At 42.4% G+C, this 24,295-nt stretch overlaps 1 protein-coding gene across 1 annotated transcript; it reads left to right on the top strand.

The window, feature by feature from the left end:
- The first annotated feature begins 668 nt into the window (after positions 1 to 668).
- Positions 669 to 3,136, top strand: LOC131899320 (melanoma-associated antigen B4-like). Its single transcript, XM_059250745.1, has 3 exons — positions 669 to 753; positions 1,452 to 1,505; positions 1,605 to 3,136. Exon 3 carries the CDS (start codon positions 1,643 to 1,645, stop codon positions 2,663 to 2,665), a length of 1,023 nt encoding a protein of 340 aa, XP_059106728.1. The 5' UTR covers positions 669 to 753; positions 1,452 to 1,505; positions 1,605 to 1,642; the 3' UTR covers positions 2,666 to 3,136.
- The last annotated feature ends 21,159 nt before the right edge of the window (positions 3,137 to 24,295 follow it).

Raw genomic sequence — 24,295 nt, 5'->3', positions numbered from 1 at the left:
CTGGCTTTTTGGAGCCTGGGGCCTATGCAGGGACACTTTGCTCAGCCTGGGAGGAGGGGAATGGACCTGCCTCAACTGAATTCAGCTCTACCAGGCTGAGCTGAATCCCCAGGGGAGTCCTTGCCCTGGATGAGGTGGGAATGGGGCGTAGGCTGGGGGGAGGGCAGGGGCCTGGAGGAGGGAGGACTGGGGAATCAGTGGCTGATATGTAAATTAAATTAAATTATAAAATAAAATAAAAGACAATGAAGAAAAGAAGGTAATGAAACAGGGTGGGTGAGGAAAAGACAAAAAGAGAGGAGGTGAGGGGCGAGGAGAAGAGTGAGAAGAGGACAATGCAGTCATGAACAAGGATCACAAACACATAGATTGAGCAATTATCTATACTTTATACTGGGGTCCTGGGCATGGGTGCTGGACTAAGAATCGCTACATCTACTTCCTAAACAAGACTCTGATGGGAATTGGGTCATTTGTCTGAGACCCACTGGCCCACATTGAAAGGGTAGAATCCCAGCTCCATTCAAAGTCAACAAAAATAATTTTTATGTACTCTCTGGGAGTTTCCCTCCCCGGAACAAAAAAGGATGGGATTGGCTCCCCTTGGAGTTCTGTTTAGATGACCACGAGCTCAATAGTGGGTGAAGGGGGAGGGGGAAGGGGAGGGGCCGGAAGTGGAGGGCCTTAGTTTCCGCTTTGGCTTTGCCGGTGGTGCCACTGGGCGTTGGTCTGAGAAACATCGACTTTACCCAAGTGAGAATCTTTCTGGTTTGGGGTTATGATGAGTTAAAACTGTGACAGCCCACTATTGGTTCCTAAATTCACAACCCACCCTGCCCCAGCAACGGACCGGTCCCAGCACTATTTCCCAGAATTCCTGGATATGGCAGTTAGACCTTGTTGTCATTAATGGTCCTTGTTCTTCTCGAGTAGTAAAGGTCTAGGTGAGAGCTTGTGGGGTTCATAGGAAAAGGGGAAAGTTCGGGACTCTATGAGTGTAGGGAGGAGGTGAGTTATGAAAATTGGAAAGACTCCATGCTGTATGGGGAATAAAAATTGTTTCCCTATGTGGTGCAGGTGGGTAGAACTGGACTAAGGGCTAAGATGCTACTTTGACCTTTGGAAAACTAGGAGGTGGGATTTCAGTGGAAATTATTTCAGGGAAGGAAACAGAGTGGGGCTTACAAAAGAATAGGTCTATTTGGTGTCCTCAAATGGTGTCAGACATTACTGGTAAGGCTTGCCTTAATTTCCTCCTGTGTGTTACTAATGAAGATCTTAGTGCTAACTTCAGAGCAGCAGAATAAAGTGGGGATCCAAACATAGTTACAAATGAACATGAGGGTTCACCGGGAATAAAATGGGCCCTAGTAGAAACCTTTCTTTCACCCTAGGAATCTCAAACTTGGGTTGCCAGCCACTGATCTAACAAAGTCTGATTCTCTCCACAGATTTCTCAGGAAGTGGATGTAATAAGAGAAGAGGAACAGTTTGAATCCAGAAAGGTACCCTGAGTAAAGCCAAAGAGGGGGCCCTCCTTAAAGGGAAGTTCCTCTCTACCTAGTAATGTTTACAGTGCCATTCTCTCTCCCACCCCACCCTAGATTCTTTCCAGCACTCCTGCCTGCCTACCCAGAGCACCATGCCTAGGGGCAACAAGAGCAAGTGCCGCTCCAGGGCCAAAAGGCAGCAGGCTCGGGGCGAGAGCCAGAATCTCCAGAGTGCTAAGCCCACTGCAGAGAAGGAAGCAGCATCCCTCACCCTTGGCCAGGGAGATGCCCCTAGCTCCCCTGATATCTGCACTCCTCAGGGGTCCCAGGAGGCTGCATCCCATGGCTCTCCTGAGTTAAATGTGCCCCACTCAGTTTCTGATGTCAGTGCTGAGGGTTCTGTTGCAGGTGTTGATGTGAAGCGTTCAAATGCTTGCATTATAGCAGAAGCCATCGATTCTGCACGCAGAGATCCTCTGAGCAGGAAGGCCAGCAAGATCCTCCACTACCTGCTGGAGAAGTACCAGAAGGATGAGCAGCCTATAGAGGCAGAAATGCTGAAGCTGATCAACAGGAAGTACAAGATGCACTTCCCCTGGATCCTGGAGAAAGCCAGCTACCAGCTGGAGATGGTCTATGGGCTGGAGTTGAAGGTTGACCACACTCACTCCTATGTTCTTGTTAACAAGTTACCCACCCCGCCTGGGGCAAAACAGGGTGGCAAGAAAGAGTTGCCAAAGACGGGTCTCATATTGACCCTCCTGGGTATGATCATGATGAAGGGCAACCGTGCCACTGAGGAAGAGGTCTGGCAATTCCTCCATATGCAGGGGATATATCCTGGGAGGAGGCACTTAATCTTTGGGGAGCCCCGGAAGTTCATCACCAAAGAGCTAGTTGAGCAAAATTATGTGGAGTACCGCCAGGTGCCTGGCAGTGATCCCCCAACCTATGAGTTCCTCTGGGGTTCCAGGGCCCACAATGAAACCATCAAGACGAAAGTCCTGGATGTTTTAGCTAAGATCAAAAATGCCATTCCTGGTTTCTACCCTCAGCAGTATGAGGAGGCTCTGAGTAACCAGGCTGAGAGAGCAGCCAGGAGAGGTGAGGCTTCTGGTCACCATGGTGCCAGGATTCCCTCCCATGCCCAATCTAGCAGCTCCTCCCACACTTAGCTGGCCCTTGGGTATAGCTGTCACTGTGCTGGAGAACAGCCAGTCTCCTGAGTAGTGGGGTGTTTATGGGTAGAAGGGACAGCACTAAGAGAATATCTTCCTCTTCTGTTAGGCCTGGGAAAATATAAGTTTCTTTGTTACATTGTTAATATTCCTGTAACTGAGGATTTGTCTCATATATGCTTCTTAACTTTACATCTGCCACATTTATTGCTCTTTGTCAAGTTTAAGAGTAAGATATTTGGGGTTTTAAGTTTATTGGAAAATCTTCACAGATTTCTTCTCAGTAAGTGTAAAAAAACATGGCATGGGAAAGGGTTTCACAGAATGTGATGTGCTACAATTGGTGAAACAAAGTAAAGTGGTCAGTTCATCCTTGGGTCTATTGGTTTTGCCTTTCTTTGTAATTTTAATGGAAACAGCATTGGTTGTAGTACTTTATTAAACTGTGTAAGAAGTTAAACCTCATAATCAGTCTCTTTGTTATTTCATTACTTTCCCCAGTTATTCATTGGGCATCAGCTCTTTGGTAGTTCCTCCCCACCAACATTATTGTTGATGACAACAAAGATCCACCCACTGCCCACAGGGACTTAGAATTTCCCAGCAGCTACATAGAAGAAAAGGGATAGAAAACTCTAAGAAGTGCATGCAAAAGAAACGATTAGGAAGAGCAGAGAATCTCTCATCGATACCACTTTCTCATTGTGGTAATGTAGAGCATTGGGGAATTTCGATACTGTCAACAGTCTGTGATTTAAGTGACACTGCCTGGTGGGTTGTAAGGGGCTGTGGGAGTGATGATGAAGTCCAGACCCTCAGAAGGTGGGCCCCTTGAGGTAGTGTGAGTGGATGAACAAAGACCAGATAGTGCATCACAGAGTTTAAATTGGGACAGGAAACACATCATAAACGTCCCTTTGAATTTTGAGTGTACCAGGATGAAATTCTCCCTGGGATAGAAGTGCTGATATTCCATGTGTTTACCCCAGTGTAGGTGAATACACTGCACAAGCTATACAATGAAGTGCAGAGATTTTCTGAGAGGAATGGATGGTAATATTTCAAGAAGTTCTAAGAGGACAATGGTTGACTGGACTCCTGGAGCTCAGCCTGGTGCCTAACTGTGGATCTCTGTATCTTCTTCCAGAAGGTACTAGATGAAGGCTCTGTGATGACAGGGTATTCACTGATCTGATTACTAGGGTAGGACAGCTCAGGTACCAGCTAGTAGTAGTCTAAGCTGGGGTCATCCCTGTGGATTCCTGGGAAGTTCCCTAACACCAGTTTCTCCTATCCCCATGATGTCTCCCTCTATCATGGTATCTCTTTCAACGCTCTCCCACTCCATCCCTGTTCCAGCTAGACCATCCCATTCCCTTACGTTCTTATCCCTTATTTCCTATCCTCTATTGTCCTCCTCACCCCCAGTTTACTAAGGAGATGTCATCTATTTCCCCTTCCCAGGGTGATCCATGTGTCCCTCCAGGAATTCAGTCAAAGAGAGGGAAGAGGGATTTTATGAGCAAGGGCTATCAAGATCATGATGGGGAAACCTACAGAGACAACCAAACCAAACTAGTGGGAACTCATGGACTTTAGACCAACAGCTGTGGAGCCTGCATGGGACTGGACTAGGCCCTCTGCATAAGAGAGACAGTTGTGTAGCTTGGTCTGTTTGAGGGCCCCCTGGCAATGGGATCAAGATCTATCCCTGGTTCATGAGCTGGCTTTTTGGAGTCCATTACCTATGGTGGGACAGCTTGTATAGCCTTAATGGAGGGGGGAAGGGCTTGGACCTGCTTCAACTGAATTTACCAGGCTTTGCTGACTTCCCATGGGAGGCCTTACCTTTTCAGAGGAGGGGATAGGGGGTGAGATAGGGGAGGGAGCATGGGGGGAGCAGGAGGAGGAAAATGAGGGGGATGTGTGGTTGGTATGTAAAATGAATAAAAAAATTCTTAATAAAAAAAAGAAGACAATTGTCTGTTACTCAGAATGGGTTCATAGAGCCAAGTTATGATTCATTACAGTGTATTTAAACCAGGTTTCTTAGAACATACTTTGCTAAACTTCAAGGACAAGGTTAAAGCAAAGCCAAAGCTTAATTTGGATGGAAAGATTAATGTTGCTGCACCTTGAACATAGCAGGAGTTTAGCTGCCCACACTTACAGAAGAAAACAACCCACCCCAAATTAAATATCACTTTCCATAGAAAATACTAATTAATTTTTATTATAATTACATCATTTCTCCTCTCCCCTTTCCTCACTCTACCTGCTCCCATGCAACCTCTATCTAAAATTCTTGGCATCCTTTTTTTTTTATAAATTACTGTTCATATACATACAGGTAACATTATACAGACTGAATATTATATATATATATATATATATATATATATATATATTAATTTCTTCCAAAATAAATATAAATAAGTATTTCTTTCAAGAGGAAGGAAGAATATCCATAAATTCAGTAAGTAACAAAACTTACATGTGTGACAAAACTGAAACAAGATTTATAAATTCCCTCCCCAAAGTTAGATAAGCTGTAGCAAGTTGTTGTTAGAGGAGACAATACTGCCAGCTGAACAGCCTGGGAGAAATGCACAAAACTCCAGCCTTGCTTATTTTAGCAGTCATTACTCAGTCTTGGGTGGGCTTTTTGGTTATGCATCTGCCTCGAGTCATCCATGATACTGTAACAAACCCCTCACATACACCTCTGTAAGTATTCCTAATACATATATTGGTCCTGTAAGCTGGACTTGAGTGGAATAATTTAAGTGTATTGTAGGTGTCCTGTTTGAAGTGTATAGACATTTGTTCACCTCTATCCAGGAAAAGTCATAGAACATTCTAAGGGCAAGGTGTTTGAGGCATTTTAGGAAGGAACAATTCCCTAGTGGTTGACAATTTTCATTTATCCTGGGAGATGGACTAACTGGACTTCTGGATATGATAAATAAATCCCCTACATTCAGGGTGTGTTGGAATTGAGAAATTATTTTAAGACTGTTGCAAACTGTCATAAATGCTAGAGATGGAGAGCATCACTGGAACAATATTTCATTTTCACAGTTCTAGAAGTATAAGACAAAGTTAGCAATAGATCCAGTTCTTGAGAAGGGTAATATTCAGGTATGGAGAGAGAGCATGGGGAAAGGGACAAAGAAAGAGAAGGAGAAAAAGAGGAAGGGATGAATTGGGACAGAGAAAAATGAAAGGGAGAGGAAGAGTGAAAGAGATGAGAGAGAGAGAGTGAGAGAGCTGTATTCACTGATTTCTTACGTAAACAATAATCTCAAAATGAGGAGCCACATTCATACCATCATTGGGATCTAATTATTTCAAAGTCCTCATTCTAATCCCATCACATTATGAACTAGATTATCACCATAAATGAGCAGGGAAACTCATCCAGGTCCATGTGTCAATGACTCTGACAATTGGAAATTGTGTGTAAACGGCAGTGATAGCTCCACCTAGAAAGGAAGGCAAGTTTTCCACAATTCTTCTTCAACTGTTGTACACAGCACAGTTCTCAAAGCAGGTCATCTGTGCCTATTCTAGCTCCGGAGTATCTGAGAAGTACCGTAAAAGATGTTATGTCCAGAAGCCACTGTTTTGATCCTTTTCATTTTGAACTTGGAAAAGTAGATTCCATTAAAGAACAGGCCATATAAAATCATGTTGTTTTTCAATGGCCAACATTAATTTTTTTTTTCAAGACAGGGTTTCTCTGTGTAGCTTTGCGCCTTTCCTGGGACTCACTTGGTAGCCCAGGGTGGCCTCGAACTCACAGAGATCCGCCTGGCTCTGCCTCACGAGTGCTGGGATTAAAGGCGTGCGCCACCAACACCTGGCGGCCAACATTAATTAAGGACTAGATTTTGTTATGGCAACCATGAATGTAAGTAGAGACAGGATGGATGGAATGGAATGTAGAAGTGATGAACAATTTGTACCATGACACCAAGTCCACCTAACAAGAGAAGACTACCGAGCACTCAAATCACTGCTCTCCTAGGGTAAAATTTTGGGGAAGAAATTTTGGGTGATTCAGCATGCTCTGTATAGCATCTCTTAGATAATTTTTTTTTTTCTTTGTGTAGATGAAGGTTTCATCAGTGCTCAAAATAACTTCAGTTTATCAAGTGCTGGACACTGCTCTCCAGTCACTTTGTCTATAGTCTGTTCTCAGTGGATCAGATTGTCCCTGCTATATAATCTCTATTGAGAACATCCTAACTCTATGGTGGTTTCCCTTTTCCAATAGATGCACATTTTCTTTGCTTTCTAGTTTACACCACACATCATGTCTCCCTCTTTCTCTCTTCTTTCTTTACATTGTGCATCCACGGATTATCTTCTATTTTACTCATTTTCCAAATATTCATTTTATTAGATCATTCAAAGAGTTCCTTTTTATGAGTTTATGATACATTTGTTCAAATGTTTACTGCTGTATATCTAATACATAAATGTGAGTTTTTATGTTGGTATAATACATTAAGAAGTTTTTACTCTAATTTTTCAATCCAAAATAGAATAAATGGCATTAGAATAGGTGTTTCCTTGGTGGTATTGGTCTTATTAATTGTTAAGAATGCTATGATTTTGTCTGGGAGAACTATAATGTCCAAACAAACATAGTAATATATGGTATATTAGAGTGACACTTTAAAAAAAATGATTGTTCCAAGCAGGATGTCACACAACTTTTTTCCCCAGTAAAACAGCAGTTTCGTTTGGCAAATGGCAATTTAAGGAGTGGGGCTGAGGTTAAATTTAGCTAAGTCATAGATAGATAGGCCTATTTTAATGATAAAACAAGGGCAAATTTTCAAGTTAACTTGCTTTTGGAAAAAGTGACATTTCCTCATTTTCCATTTTAGTAACTTAATTTTATACAGAAATGACATTAGTGCTATAATTCTGCAGTTTTTCTCAACATATACACCATATCAAATTTTCAAAGTAGGAGCAGAAAAAGTTTTAGTATTGAGGGCTTAAGGGGAAAAGAGTTGCAAAATATCACGTAACAAATAATAAAAATTTAAACAACAGTGAAACCAGTTCATGACTAATATGACTAAAACATATGTTTTAGTATTCTTTATGGTGTCATTGAGTCTAACCCATTAAAGAAAAAATGATTCTAGGCTTCCACCATGAAGTGCCCAACCTGCAACCAACCACCAGTGCCTTCTATTCTTCTTCCAACACAATATGTACCCAGACTTCCCAATCCTCCCCCAAAGTCTATCCTGGTGAATAAAACTCATTTTCCCATCCATGCCTGTAGATGTAACCATCTTATTAAATAAGAAACACAGAGCCAATACAGAGATGAAAGCCAAGAGGTCAGAGCAATAGCTAAGAGCTAAAAACCTTACCTTTCACTGTCGCTGTGGTCCTACCTCTCCGAAACAGACTTATTTCCTGTGTGTCTGTCTTTTTATAGTGTTTCTGTTCTGCCTTCTCATTGGTTGTAAACCCAACCACATGACCTCCTAGTCACTGCCTGTCTGTACAGACCTCCAGGTCTTCTATGGTTGGTATTGAGATTAAAGGCATGTGTCTCTATGCTGGCTGTATCCTTGAAAACACAGCGATCCGCTTAGCTCGGTCCCCCAAGAGCTGGGATTAAAGACGTGCACCACCACCACCCAGCTTCTGCTAAGCCTTGCTATTAGCTCTCACCCCCAGGCAACTTTATTTATTAACATACAAACCACATTTAAGTACAAATAAAATATCACCATACACGCCTTTTCCTAAACTGGTCATAATAGCCAGGGCCTAGGTAATGCCCAGGCCTACCCTGACCATCACCACCTGCACCATAGAAAGCCTCTAGGCTTCCCCAGGGTCCAACATCCCTTGCCATAGACTAGTCTGGTCACATCAGCCTGCCCACCAGGCAGCATCTTGGCTCCAGCCAGGACCTTCACTATCTGCAAACACTCATACGACCATTCTGTGCCTCCTCCATTACCCTATTCCTTACCTAGAGTTACTACACCCTCCACCAAAGTCTTGCCTGGTGATTATACCTGATCTCTCCATTTATGTTTTGCCACAAACTGCCAATCTATTCCTAGTCCCACAACCACTGACCAAAGCTACTTTGACCATGCCACCATTTCTTTCAGGGCTTATCCTGGTGATATCCTCATCCACACCTTTGCTACAACCAGTCAGTTGTAGAATGAGTCCCACAGTCAGTGTCCCAGCCTAGTCTGACCACTCATCCACACAAAGCAGATGAGGTCTAGGCTTCCACAGAGTCCCATATCTCTTGCTCTAGCATAGTGGTGACCACCCCTACTTGTAATGCAGCCAACCTCTAGGTTTCTAAAAGGACCTGCCCTGCTTAAAACCACCTCCCTTGTGCCCCATCTCAACCATCCTAATTAGTACGAAGAATTCCTATACCTCCTGCAAGATTGTGCCTGGTGAGTACACCTGACTTCCCCATCCACACCTTTTCACATGACAGATCTAAACCTTTCCCTACAGCCAGTGCCCAGACTGGTCTACCATCCCTGCCTGTCCTCCAGCCAAACCCTAGGCTTCTCCAGGCTCCCACATCCCCTGCCCTGGCCTAGTCTGACCACTACTGCCTATACCACAGCCAATCTCTAGGCCACCACCATGACCTGTCCTAACTATAACCACCCACAGGTCTCTTTTGCATGTCCAACTACCTGGTATCCAGACTTTTCAAGTACTCCTCCAGCAATAACCTAATAAATACCTCTGAACTTCATCTTTAACCCACCAGATCAAGCTCTGTTCTCACAACAGTAGTTTTGACAGTCTCATATGCACAAACAGCCAGGCTCTTTACCCTTGTATAGCCTGACCAACCCTGCCTGCTTTGTGGCCAATCTCTAGGTTTCTGCCAGGACCTGCAACCATCCACGGGTCCCTCTGCACTGCATACATCACCTCATTCAGTATGCAGATTTCCCATGACCTCCTCCAGGGTCTAATAGGATTATATCTATAACAATCGACAGAGTCTGCTAAATGGGCAAAGGAATTTATTTTGAAAATAAAACTCACAAGACAAAATAGAGCAATTCATCACAGGATCCTGGAAGGGTGAGGTATGGTCCAACACTGTTTTTTGGCGAGAGCTCCCCTGGTCCATCCCAGCATCCCAAACCACGAGATAGTGAAGAGAGCACTTGTACAAGCATTCCAGGTCTTAAGGGTCCCCATCGGCTATGCCCCAGAGGCATGCACTTCAAGGTCATAGGCAGGTGTAACAGTTACCTGCTACCTCACTAAGGGCAATGCTTCAGGGCCTGGTGAGAACATCTATCCACTATAAGAGTCTAGCCCAGTGAGAGCTTCCTGGACCACTCATTTTTCTCAACCTGTAAGATGTAGCCCAGGCCACACAACCTATGCCCTGACCTACTTAGCCAGCCTCATCTGTACTACAGCCACCCTTTAGGCTCCTAGGACCCAGGTTCCTCGCACCTGCCTGGTTTGTCCACAATAGCCTGCCCCTCCATCAACCACTAGACTTCCCCCAGGTTCTGCCCATCTGAAACCACTCACTGGTCTCTTTTCTTTTCTTTCTTTCTTTTCTTCTTGTTTTTGTTTTTTGTATTTTCAAGACAGGATTTCTCTGTGTAGCTTTGGAGCCTGTCCTGGATCTCGCTCTGTAGACCAGGCTGGCCTTGATCTCACAGAGATCCACCTGGCTCTGCCTCCCAAGTGCTGGGATTAAAGGTGTGTGCCACCTCTGCCTGGCCACTGGTCCCTTTTCTATCACCTCTTCCAGCCTACCCTGTACTCATATTTACCACATCCTTCCCAAGGGTGTAGCTTGGCGAGCTCCCCTGAGTTCCCCATCCAATCCTTTTCAGTAACCTGCCACATGTAGCCCAGGCCCCACAAGCAGTGCCTGGGCTGAGTCTAGCTACTTTGTCTTGCACTACAGCCAACCTCTACGTTTCCCTAGGGTCCCACATCCCTTGTCCCATTGTAATCTGACCATTCTCTCCTGTGCTGAAGCCAGCCTCTAGGCTTTTTCCAGGGTCTTCCCTGCCTGCAACCACCAACAGGTGCTTTCTGCACTGATTTCAACTACCCCACTTGGTACCCAGATTTCCTAAGTCTTCCTTCAGGATCTAGCTTAGTGAGTCCACCTGATCTCCCCATCCACACTTTTTCCAATGCCTGACATATGCTTTTCTGATGCACAACCTGTATAGCTGACTGTTCTGGCCACCCTTGCCTACACCATAGCCAAACTCTGGGCTACCATATCCAAACTCTAGAACTCCTAAGGGTTCCACAACCCTCACACTGTCCTAGGCAGAACACCCATGCCTTCAATGCATCCAAGCTCTAGGTTTCAGCCAGGACCCACCATTCCCGGAAACATCTATAGACACTTCTGTGAAGCCTCCAACTACCCCCTCTGTACCCAGAGTTCCCATATAATCCTGCAAGATCAAGCCTGGTTTATGAGTCTCCCAGACATATCATCCACAGCTTTTCCCCAACCTACCCAGTCTGACCGATATCTTCTGCTCTGCTACCATCAAACTCTTGACTTCCCCTAGGACCCACCTTACAAGCAACCACTCCCAGGTCCCAGAAATTCTGTGTTGTCTCCACAACTCCAATTCCACTAAATACCCAGACTTACCACATCTTCTTCCAGGGAAAAGCCTGGTGAGTATGCCTGACTGCACCATCCACTCCTTTTCCCCAACCAGCCATATGTAGCTTGGGTCATAAAAGCAGTGACCTGGCCTAGTGTGATACTCTGACCTGTCCACAGCCAACCTCTTGGCTTCCACAGGGTCCCACATCCTTTGCACCTGCCAAGTCTGACCACCCCTACCTGCATATTAGTCAACCTCTAGGCTTCCACAAGGACCTGTCCTACCTGCAACTACTACCAGTCTTTTCTGCCAGGCATCAACCACCCAACTTAGTACTCCCTGCTCCCAGATACTTTTCCAGGGTCTAGTCTAGTGAGTTTACCTGATGTCCCTCTACATGCCTTTTCTGAAACTTGCCAGGTCTAGTGTTGGTCCCACAATCAGTGCCATGGCCTAGTTTGGCCAACTCTGACTGTACTTCAGGCTATGCTAGGGTTCCACATCACTTTTGCTGGTCTACTCTTATCAGACCAACCTTTCATGTAGCCAACCTCTAGGTTTTTGAAAGTCCCAGTCCTACTTGCAACCAGCAATAGGTCCTTTCTGCTCAGCCATCTCCAAGTCCCCTGACTGTTCATGTTCTCCTCCAGGGTCTAGTCTGTTGAATTCCCCTAATCTTCCCATCCATGTCTTTTATGAAATCTGCCCAATCTATCCTGATCAATGCCCAGTCCTAGTCTGGCCATCCCTGCATACACAGTAGACAACTTCTAGGCTTACTGAGGGTCCAAAACCCCTGGCTCCAGCCTAATTTGATCACTCCATCCTGCACTGTAGCCAACTTCTAAGCTTCTTTCAGGACCTGCCCACCTGAAATCACACACAGGTTCCTTTCCGTATCAAGTAAAAACATGCAATTGTTACACATATATTCCACATCCTCCTTCAGGGTCTAGAATGGTGAGTTCCCCTGACCTCCTCATCCAAGCCCATAACATGAATTGCTAAATGGTCTTTTAATAAAAAAATCATGGTGCCAGATATTGGGGTAAATACTGAAAGATCAGAGAGACAAAGGAACAAACCACCTCTTACCTCTAGGACTCCTCAGCCTGAAAAGCCTCTAGCCAAATGAGCTTTCTCAGCCAAAAAAAGCTTCTAGTTTCAGTCTCCTCAATGCCTTATATACTTTTCTCCGCCCAGCTATTAAAGGCATGTGTGCTTCCCAACTATTGGGATTAAAGGTGTGTGCCACCACTGCCTGGCCTCTATGTTTAATCTAGTGGCTTGTTCTGTTCTCTGATTTTCAGGCAAATTTTATTAGGGTACACAATGTATCACCCCCAAGCCGTTTTCCCAATCTGCCAGATGTAATCCAGGTCCCACAGCCTGTGCCACAGCTTCATCTGGCCACACCCACCAGTACCTCGGTCAACATATAGGCTTCTGATAGGTCCTGCTTTATCTGCAAACACCTTACTTTGTACCCAGATTTTCCATGTTCTCTCCTTGTGTCTAGCCTGGTATGTCCCCTCAATCTCATCTTTTCTTCAAACCGGAAGATGCAGACTGGGGTACAAAACCTGTGCTCTGACCTAGTCTAGCCATACTGGCCTAGGATTTAAGAAAGTTCTACATCCCTTGCTCTACCTAGTCTGACCACCCCTGCCTGTATAGCAGACGACCTCTAGTATTATGTTTAATCCACCTGAATCTATTAAATGGGTAACAGATTTTGTTAAGATATAAATTGAGGAAACACATTCACAAATACAGAACAGAGTAGACAGTGTAAGTCGTGCTCTGATCTGACTGGGAGCGAATTCACCTTGCAGCCAGGAGCCTGGAGAGAGAGCCTTTCTGTCTTCCCCAGATCCTTATCAGAGGTCACTTACACCAGAAGCAAGCACCACTTCGTTTGGGTTGTATAGCCCAAGGGTCGGGTGGAGCAAATACCACTATACTCTAGACTTGCCTTCTTACAGCTACACAAAGGTCCTTTCTTTGCAGTTTCTACCATGCCTTTTGGTACCCAGACTTACCAGTACATTCTCCAGGATGTAGCCTTGTGAGTACACCTGACTTCCCAATCCAAGCCTTTGCCGCAACCTGCCAAATCTAACCCTGGACCACATCTACTTCCCCAACCTGGACTGGTGACCCTGCCTACATTGAAACTAACATCTAGGCTTCTACCATGTCCTACTCTCCCTCAAATCACCCACAGGTCCTTTCTGCAGCACCTCTAAGCACTCCCTCAGTACCAAGACTCTGATATACTACTCCAGGGTCAAACCTGTCAAATCTCCTGAGCTCCACATCCACGGCTTTTCTGAAACTTGTCATGTGTAGCTTGGATCTGACAAAAGGTATGCTGGCCTACTCTGACCACTCTTCATGCAAAAAGCCAACCTGTAGGCTTACTCAGGATCCCATATCCCTTGCTCTGGCCTAGTATGACCACCCCTGTTTATTTTGCAGCCTGTTGAGTGAGACTTTTCATGGGGAGATGCAATATACATCTACTCACCTAAAATAGGGAGTCCATGACAGATTAAACTATGGATTACACGGCTGGAGACCCAGACCTGAGTTATGACAGTTTTCTAATAGCCCTGCCAGGGACCAGGCCTTAGTTTCAGTTTACTAAAACTGCATCGAGTTGAGCAAGCAGTTCTCAGGAGCACCACAACTTAGAAGCAACCAATCAACAGGCACCCTACAGCCTTCTGCTGCCTGAGCACTGACCCCCTCCCAAGTATTCTGCTTGCTAAAGATAGCTCTTCTTACCCTGCTGTTGGAAAGTCCCTAACCACTACATCCTCCCACCAATAAGCCCTCAGACTAATTTTTCCTCCACCAATCATCCCCTAGACTAATCCCTTTTCCCTAGAATTCCCCCAATCCTGCTTAAAAGGAGCCTCTGAGTGTCTTTGGGGCCGCCACTGGCCACCCCAACATGTTGGAAACAATAAATGCTCATGCTGATTACACACGTGACTGATGGTCTTTTATCAGACTTCCCTTGAACCCTAACATGGATACCACCTAAGTCCAACTTGGTTAACCTTATTGGGGCCACTTACTGGAATATGGGTGAAGGATTACTTACAGGAGCAGAAATGGCTCAAAGACAGTTGCATCACCAAAACCCACTCCAGATTAAGTGGCAGCTCGCAAAATCTGGAAACCTGGAGCACACTGCACACTCTGCAGGCAGCTCAACAGGTTGGAGAGTATTCTTTACCTGTGACTCAGTTGATCTAAATTCTTCTAGGCACCTTGGCTAGTTTCTGCTCTTTCATGGTTGCTGCTCCAGTCTCAGGGTGTCCTTTGTAGCTTGGCTTGTCTGAGAGTAACTCTGAGCAGTCTTCACTGTTTATAAAGCTGTTTGGAGGGAGGAACCTAGAGAATCTAGTCAGTTTCCGGGACTTCCTGAGGCTATTTTTAGTTGTTTACCTTCTTTTTAAAGGAGATTCTCTGCAGGATGGGATGTTTCAATCTCAGACAATCTGCTTTACAGCCCCTCACCCTTTCCTCTGGCTCTTAAATTCTTACCACCCTAGAGTCTTAGAGGGGTGATTATATATTTTTCTACCTATGACTAAAAATTAGGCTATGGTGCCACAGCAATAGTCATTTAAATGTTGCTTTACTAGTGCTTATGAGTTGAGGATGACAGCAACAGTGATCTATGGGTATAAAAATACGTTTAGAAGACAGTTTCACAGGCACATCACATACATCTAATAAAATGATAGAAATTGTTTCCCCACTGGAAAGCATGACCTCTTCAGCCACAGGATTTTTTCCTGCCTTACCAGACCTGAACTCCCTCTTGTGGAGCAGGCCTTTAATCCAATCTGAAGTCTTTTGGTCTTACCCATGAGAGCAAAGCCAGTGCTGCACATGGAGGTACGTTCTGCCTGGTATGTCAGTATTTTAGCATGCAGAATCCTTAGCCAAATAGGAATGTTGATGACAGTTCTCTGCATGCCTTCCCCCTTTGGCACTATTAAAGACAGCCATCAAGGTGGGAGTTTCCAGTTCAGTCCCAGCTTAATTTATCCAAATCCTGCAGTCAAATCATGAGTTTCTGAAATAGGAAGGTCTTACCATCTAGTTCTGGCATACAGTCAACAGCAGTAACCACAGTTTTATGATTTGTGGAATCTTAGGGGCTTCCCTGACTAGCAACAAGGGAGATAGCCCACCCCCAGCACTGAGGTTTTCATTCAGTAACACTATGGCCTCTGGGAGGGTCCTTTTCCACCCATGTAGAGTACCTTTTGAATTATTTTTCCTTTTAATTAACACAGCCTCAGTGGGGTTGTAAGGTAGATAGAAATAACATTATACCTGGTAGTGTCTCCAATATCTGCTTTCCAAATGTTCAAAACACTCAGAGGTCAGCATCATATTATCTATATAACAATACCTTTCCCAGAGGATGGGCAGGACAAAGTAACAACCTGAGATACCATCCCATAACAAAAATAACTGGTGAAACACTCTGAAAGTCTGTTGTCATCTGTTCTGAGCAAGAGTCAGGTGACTCCAGAAGTCCACAACTAAAAGAGATACTAAAGTTGAACACAAAGAAGGTCTAATATAGAATGGAAAGATTCCTTTCCATTTTACTTAATTGCTTCCTTCACAGATCCAGATTGTGTACAAAGCATGGACAGGAGGTAGTAACCCATATTTATTTTCTCTGAGCCATCACATTTCCTTATCCTGGAGCTTTTCCACAGAGCCTCTCTCCATTTCTCCATGCATGATGAACCCAGTGGGCATGACTTAATCTGTTAAGACCTTTCCAGGGTCAAGGGGGACTGTGAACTTATTCTCCCATGCTGCACTTGCTGAGTCCCTGGGTCATAAGGGGCGTTGATTGGTACTGTAGTTATTGCCTCCCTATTTATCATATCTGGATGTTGGGGTAGACCTTGACTGAGAAAACCATCTACTACACTAAAGCCTAACCATTTTCTGGAGGTAAACATACCCTCTTTTGCTGGGGATGTCTTTCTGTATGCTGTGAATGTGTTGCTCTGATTGATTGATAAATAAAATGCCGATTGGCCAGTAGCCAGGCAGGAAGTATAGTATAGGTGGGACAAACAGAGAAGAGAATTCTTGGAAGTAAAAGGCTGAGTCAAGAGACCTGCCAGCCGCCACCATGAGAAGCAAGATGTAAAAGTACTGGTAAGCCATGAACCATGTAGCAAGGTAAAGATTTATAGAAATGGGTTAATTTAGGATATAAGAACTAGATAGCAAGAAGCCTGCCACAGCCATACAGTTTATAAGTAATATAAGTCTCTGTGTGTTTACTTGGGTCTGAGAGGCTACAGGCCTGAGCAGGACTGGAGAAAATTCCAGCTACAAATGGTGCCCAACAGCTCAACTTTCCACCTAAAACCTGAAAATACTTAATAAGTAATTCTAAATGCAGCCAAAAAACAGGTTCCTGCTTCACATCTCATGCAGGTGGCAAGATGCTGCAACATGTGGGCTTGAGCTACTCTGTGGCGGGTTTATGGCATATGGACTGAAGCTACACCTAACACATTCCCGCCAAGTTACACAAAGGTTTCTGCAAGCTGTGCAACATGGTGCGTGATGGATATAGTTTTTGCTACTAAAAAAAAAAAAAAAAGGTTTCTGGGCTACATGCTGCTTTGATAGAAGTATAGGCCCATAGGCCCACTGCTTCTGAGAGTTGATGGTATACATGGCTCCTAGACCCAGAGCTGGTGGTAAACATACCACTGCCATGTTGGAAAACTAAGGTGGACACAAAATGATGCAGTTTAAGACAATAGATTCACAATAAGACAGATTCAGATGGGATAAACCTCTAAATGTTTTACAATCTGTGTAAAAATGTATGTAGGCTTGGACGAGAAAAAAAAGTAATATATACAGTTATAAAAAATAGATAATTTTAAAAAATAAATTGTTTAAAGAAAAAGTAAAAGTAACATAAAAAAATAAGCCATGTAAAGATTGATATCACACAAAGAATCTGGATTGTGTTGTCTTTGGGATTTTTAACTACAAAAAGACATTTGATTATAAAGGCTGCTCAGTTAAATCATTATGTATGTTTTAAAGGTACCTTGACTTCAAAATTTGGATGTAAGGATATGTTGCTTTGAAAAGGAGGCTCTGTGCTTGTTTTCACAGAAAATAAGAGGCTATAGATTTGCTCCAGATTAAGATATATCAGGTTTGACCAGCCAAGACCTCCTGAAAGGTCTCTGATGACACCATGGCCCAGATGATCCAACATCCAAAATGGTTTCAAGACAACTGGCTCAGACAATAGAGTCTCATGGACTATTCCATAATCCTAAATTTTCTTTGTGTCCCCATAAAAATACAGCACTTTCATCCAACAAGAAGTAGTATGAGAAGTTATACCTAAATTCCCAAATATACCAAACTGACTTTGTAGTTTGAATTGGCTCACTCCTTCTCTAAACCCAACCATATTGCTAAAAAAAAATTGAGAGATTTTTTTCTGTCCCATATCAGAAGAGCCCTCTGGTGTGGGACAGAGAAAAACCAATATTTTTATTTAAAGCAGGTTGATTATAAATACAAACTCTTTCTAAAAAAAGGGGGGATAGTATAGATATAATAGGATAAAAGGGTAGATTAATGAACCTACTTTTAAAGAGCAACATCTTGTTTAGAAATTTTTACATTGCTATGGATTTTAGTTTATTGATACAATTTTAAACTTAATTTGGTTACACTGTATATATATATGTATATATACATATATATATACTTCTACTCTCATTTGAGGTATTATGTTTATGTCACTCATTTAGATTGTAATAGATAATTAAAAATACATATTAATAATTAGTCTTCTATGATAGTCAAACTTATAGTCATGTTAAGTTTTCTAGGTATACATAGATACAATTCAATTAGGTAGGTAATCTTCAAACATTTCAAAGACCTACAGAATATTGCATTTAAAATGTTTTAAAAATTTAGACTTTCTGTGAGACATGTCTGCTCCTGGCAGCACTGATTTACTTCAGAGAAGAGGATGGGCATTGAAGACACTCTGTATGGAGTTTATCTTCTTCTTGGCAAAAATAGCCATTTGAGCAAGAAACTGTTCTGGCCTGGACTGCTTGATCAACTGGACATATAGGACCCATAGGAAGGTGACCACTGAAATTTGCTTGGCAAGATGGTCTTTCAGGTTCCTGCTTCACAAAGGAAACTGCCAGACATTCTATAGGACACAGAAAAAAAAGTGACTGAGAGACTCTAGGCCTGTGGGCTGAAGACAGATGGCTCAACTTTACAGAAAACTTTGGATGACAGTCCAGGCTGCCAGCTGTCTCTCTCTGCTCTCACAAGACTCTCGAAAGTTGCTTGCATCCTTCTCCCATTTCTCAGGTAATATTATATCCTTCTGAGGTCTTTGATGTAGTTGAAGACTAGATAGTTATAATTTCCTTAGTTATGATAAAAGATAAGCAAGCTCTTAAACCTTAGACTCACAAATATAAGATAGATAGGATATCTTCTTTAATTTTGCCAAACACAAATAGACTACATATTATAAATAGACGAGATATTGTGACTGTAATTCTTGCTTGATAATTGTTTTGTTATATGTAACTTTACTATGTTAAAGTTAAAACCTTCCTTTTTGAAAAAAAGAAAAGGAGAAGTGCTATGGATATCTCTCTGTATGTATGTGAATGTATTGTTCTGATTGGTTAATAAATAAAATGCTGATTGGCCAGTAGCCAGGCAGGAAGTATAGACGGAACAAGCAGAGAGGAGAATTCTGGGAACAGGAAGGCTGAGTCAGGAGTCACCAGCTGCCACCAAGATGAGAAGCAAGGTGTTAAGATACTGGTAAGCCACAAGCCACGTGACAAGGTATAGATTTATAAAAATGGGTTAGTTTAAGATGTAAGATCTAGCTACCAAGAAGCTTGAGCTATGAGACCATACCGTTTTAATTAATATAAGTTTCTGAATGATTATTTTATAAGTGGCTGTGGGGTCCTTGGTGCTGGGCGAGCACAGAAGAACCTTCAGCTACACTCCTTACCTTGGGTAGTTAATTATCTATCCCTGGAACAGGCTTGGTCATCTTCACTTGTTCTATCATAGAAGTCTTCTATAAACTGTTCCTTGGACTTTAAAGCCTTTCAGAAACCCCTTAGCATATGTTTGTTTGTGTGTTTGATTTTTTAATCAAGTTTTTCCTTAGAAACTATAGCTTAACACCAATCCTGTCATATTTATCTTTGAGGGAGCCAGACAGACCTCTTCCTCTGCTTTTTTTTCCCAGAAATATTTTTTCTCACCTTATTATTTATTTATTTTTAATTTGATACAAATTTTATTTTCCCCTTTTATAAAAATAGATTTTTTCTCATATAATGTATCCTGATTAAAGTTTCCCCTCCCTCTATTCCTCCCAGTTCCTCCCCACCTGCCTCTCCATCTGGATCCATTCTCTGTCACTCATTAGAAAAGAACAGGCTTCTAAGAGATAATGACAAAACATGACAAAATAAAATATAATAAGATGAGGAAAAAACTATCATATCAAAATTGTGTGGTGTTATGTTGTGCACCCCAATAAAGCTTGCCTGGCATCAGAGGACAGAGCCAGCCATTATATTAAACATAGAGTTCAGGCAGTGGTAGCACATGCCTTTAATCCTAGCATTCGGGAGGCAGAGGTGCATCCGGATCTCTGTGAGTTCAAGACCACATTGGGAACAGAGCCAGGCATGGTGGCACACACCTTTAATCCCAGTGCTAGGAAGGAAGTATGAAGTAAGTAAGATGGCAGGGCACAGAAAGTTATATAAGGCATGAGTAAACAGGAAGTCTCTCTCTTCAGGCTGAGAATTTCATAAAGGTAAGAATCTGGCTGGCTTGCTCTGTTTCTCTGATCTTTCAGCTTTAATCTCAATATCTGACTCCTGTTTTTTTTTCTTTTTAATTAATAAGACCATTTAGCAATTTGTGTTACAAAGTGGGACACAGCAACTCAACAGGAGGAAAAGAGTCCCAAGACAAGGCACAAAATCAGAGACCCACTTGTTCACACACTTGGGAGTCCCATAAAAATACTACACTGAATGCTATAATATAAGCACAAAGAACTTGGTACAGACCTGCACAGGTTCTGAACATGCTGCTTTAGTTTCTGTGAGTTCATATGAGTTGATTTAGTGGGCCTTGTTCTGCTAGTGTCTTCCATCCCGTATGGCTGTTACTTTCTTTGTTCCTCCACTTCCGTGGGGGTCCCCTGAACTCTGAGAGGAAGGATTTGATGAACACATGCCATTTAGAGCTGTGTGTTCCAAGGTTTCTCTCTTCATGTAATGCCTGGGTGTGAGTCTCTGTATTTCTTTCCATTTTCTGCATGAGGAAGGTTCTGTTGTATATTTTATCTGTGTTCTGACAAATAAAGCTTTCCTGGAGATCAGAGAAGCAGAGCAACCAGCCAGTAGAGAGACTTCTTAGCTCTAAGAATCTTCAGACTGAATGGGGTGGATATCCTGTCTCCATCCACCTTATTTTTCTGTCTCCACCTCCCTAGTGCTGGGACTAACAGTATGTGCTACCAATGCCCAGCTCTGTTTCTCTTTTAGACTGGATCAATCTCGTGTGGTCCAGGGTGTCCTTGAACTCCTGATTTTCCTGATTCTTCCTCCCAAGTGCTTGGATTAAAGGTGTTTGCCACCACTGCCTGGCTTCTATGGTTAACTAGTGGCTAGGTCTGCCTTCTGATCTCCAGGAAAGCGTTATTTGTCAGAACACAAACAAAATATCATACAACATTCTTTGATGGTGGCTAAATTATGCACTGATCTATGAGTATAGCAGGATATCATTAGGAGTCATTTTATTGTTTGTTTTCTTTAGAACAGTAGTATTTGGTTTTACTTTAGGTCTATGAGCTATCGAGCCTCTTGTTTTTGGTCACCTAAGCAATGTTGAGTATAGGTTCCATATTGTTGGGTGGGTCAAATTGGACATTGGTTGGTTACTCCCACAAGCTTTGTGACACCATTGCTCTAGCATATTTTGTAGTCAGGACAGATTGTAGATCAAAGGGATTGTGGTTGTGTTGATATGTATGTTTATCTTTTGGTAGCCTGCAGACCACTTTTCTGTACCAAAGATACAAGAAAGTAGGGATGAAGTTTCCATATAGACACCAGCTGGGCAACTCCATGTTCAATGAGTTGTATGGGTGTTGTCTTCAGCAATGGGGCCTTGCTTTCAGTTTGTGAAGAGCAACCTATTATCTTGGCAACTGCCTTGATTGTTTGTGGATTTCCATGGGACCTTTTTGGCCAATAGCTCAATTGGATGTAACTCAGTCCTAGTACTGAAAGTTTCATTTGGTGACAAGAGTTGGCCAATTGCGACACTGTCTTCCTCCATTATTTGGAGACTTCATTAGTATCTCCTTCATTTGTTTTAAGAATTTTCTATTTTCCCATCCCAGGAGATCTATGTGTTCCCTCAGTCCTGTAGGTGGAGTTTTTTGTTGTGACAGCTAGCTCCCCAAATATCCACACAGAGACTTATTATTAATTATAAATGCTCAGCTGATAGCTTAGGGTTGTTACTAACTAGTTCTTACAACTTAAATTAACCTATATTTCTTATCTACACTTTACCACATGATGGTACCTTTTTTCAGCATGACATGGTCATTTCCTGCTTCCTCTGCATCAGCTGGTGACTCTATCCCCCTTCTTCCCAGCACTCTCTTTTTGCCTGCAAATCCCTCCTAACCCTTTCCTGACTAGCTTGTATAGTTGTCTCTTTATTAAACTAATGAGAATAATACATATTCACAGTATACAAAAAGATTATTCCACAGCACAGTCCCTTCTTTTATACCTAAATTATCTTGGTCTTCGGCTTGTGGCTTGTTTATCATTTATTTAATGACTAATATCCACATATATCTGCTTTCCTTTTTTCTTCTCTCCTCTAGGTTTCTCTGTCACTTTACCAACTCTCTTTATATGCTGGTTTAAGGTACCAAGATCTGTCAAAGCTTTTCCTATTTTTTATAGATCTAACCCCACCAAGAACTCAGCAAGTTGTTAGAGCTCTACACCAGCCATGAGATCAATTCATTCTTTAATGCCTCTGTGAACACAGTTCTATCTGGCCCCGTGAACCAGGCTTCAAGCACTGTTTCTTTTATTCCTAGTTCCCTTAGTAGCATCGGTTCCACCTCTATTGTCTTCTATTCCCAAACATTCATGGGGACTTCAGATGGAGATAACCAAGTTTTCCTAATGATTTGATTAGCCAGTCCATCAGTGGTTGATTTCCCTCATACTGTCTCATATTATGCAGCCTATGCCTTAAGGAGAGATGGGTAGTTACATACTCAGTTTTTCTGCCTCTACAGCAGTCAGACTGATGCCATCTATTGCCATGTCACACAATCTCACAAGCCAGGCTATGACAGGCTCTTTTATTGCTTGTTTAAAAGTCTTCCACAGCTCTAGTAGCTCAGGCACTGAATATTCTATGATTACCATAGTTTCTTGTGCTGTACTGTTGGTTTTTGTTTGTTTTTGTGACAGAGAAAAGTATTTTATTCTAAGAAAAATAAAGAAATGGAATTCTTCCAAATGTATCATTTATTATTTAACATGGGAAGTGACTTTTCACAAGCTAATGTAACACATGGAAAATTATTTTCTTCTCAAAATAATTATATCTCACCTAACCCAATTTCCATAAAAGTATATTTTCAAGGTCCTAGAATAGTCTAATTTGTCTAGAAAACTCACACACACACACACACACACACACACACACACACACACATATTATTAGAGAGGAGACTATTTAAAAGTGAACAAAATGTTTACAAATTAAATAATAATTATCTGATTTTTTTGTAGTATCTTCAAAACCTGGTAAATTAATCTTATTCTGTATGATGCTAATGTCATGAAAATATCAAATAGTCATTTACATAATGCATATCTGTGAAATTAGTTCCTGATCATAAATAGATGTCTACATCATTCTCTTCTTCCAAACTTTCAGCCTTTATTTTTTTCTTTTACTAAAAATGGATTTTTTTTTTATACAATATAGTCTGAGTGCAGTTTTCCTTCTCCCACCTGCTCCCAGTTTCTGCCTACCTCCCCTCCCTTAAAAATTCATACCCTTTCTGTCTCTTCTTAGGAAAAAACAGAGAAACAGTAATAAAATAATAAACAATAATAAAATAAAACAAACAAATCAGAATAGGACAAAACAGATAGATGCAAAAGAACCAAAGAAAAAACACTTATAGACACAGAGACACACAGAAACCCAATAAACACAAGCTATAAGCCACATATACACACAAAGGTCCTGTAAACTTAAAAAAGTAATGCCCTGACACAACATGAGTCAAAGAAACTCTGAAGATGCCATTGAGTTTGTATTGCATTGACCATCCATTGCTGGGCATGCAGCCTGCCCTTAAGAGTTGTTGGTTTCTCCAGTCAAACCCTGTTGGAGAAAACTAAATTTTAATTTGCAAGTGGTTATCAATTGGAGATTGCTTCTGGGTTAGGGATGGGGACATCTGTCTACTTCTCCTCTCAGCTCTAGGACCTCTTCTGGTACAGGCTTTCTGCATACTGCCACAGTCTCTATGAGTTCATATGTGCTTTGGCCTTGCTGTGTTTAGAAGGCCTTGTTTTGTTGCTGTCCTCCATCCCCACTGGCACTTACATTCTTTCTTCCTTGTTTTTCTCAGAGTTTTCTGGGTCCTGACGGAAGGTTTTTGATGGAGGCATTCTATTTAGGATTGAGTGTTCAAGGTCTCTTACTTTCTGCATGTTGTCTGGCTGTAGGTCTCTGTACTTGTCCCCATCTACTTCAGAAGGAAGCTTCTCTGATGATGGTTGAGGAAGGCAATGCTCTATGAGTACAGTAGAAGATCATT

This window comes from Peromyscus eremicus, chromosome X, assembly GCF_949786415.1.
Source record: "Peromyscus eremicus chromosome X, PerEre_H2_v1, whole genome shotgun sequence".
NCBI classification, from domain to species: Eukaryota; Metazoa; Chordata; class Mammalia; order Rodentia; family Cricetidae; genus Peromyscus; species Peromyscus eremicus.
Note: the sequence above shows the minus strand (reverse complement) of the source record. Positions and strands in the feature narration are given on the sequence as shown.

Bases quoted from the DNA above. Each gene is read 5' to 3' on its own strand.
- LOC131899320 (XM_059250745.1), top strand. From the start codon at position 1,643: ATGCCTAGGGGCAACAAGAGCAAGTGCCGCTCCAGGGCCAAAAGGCAG.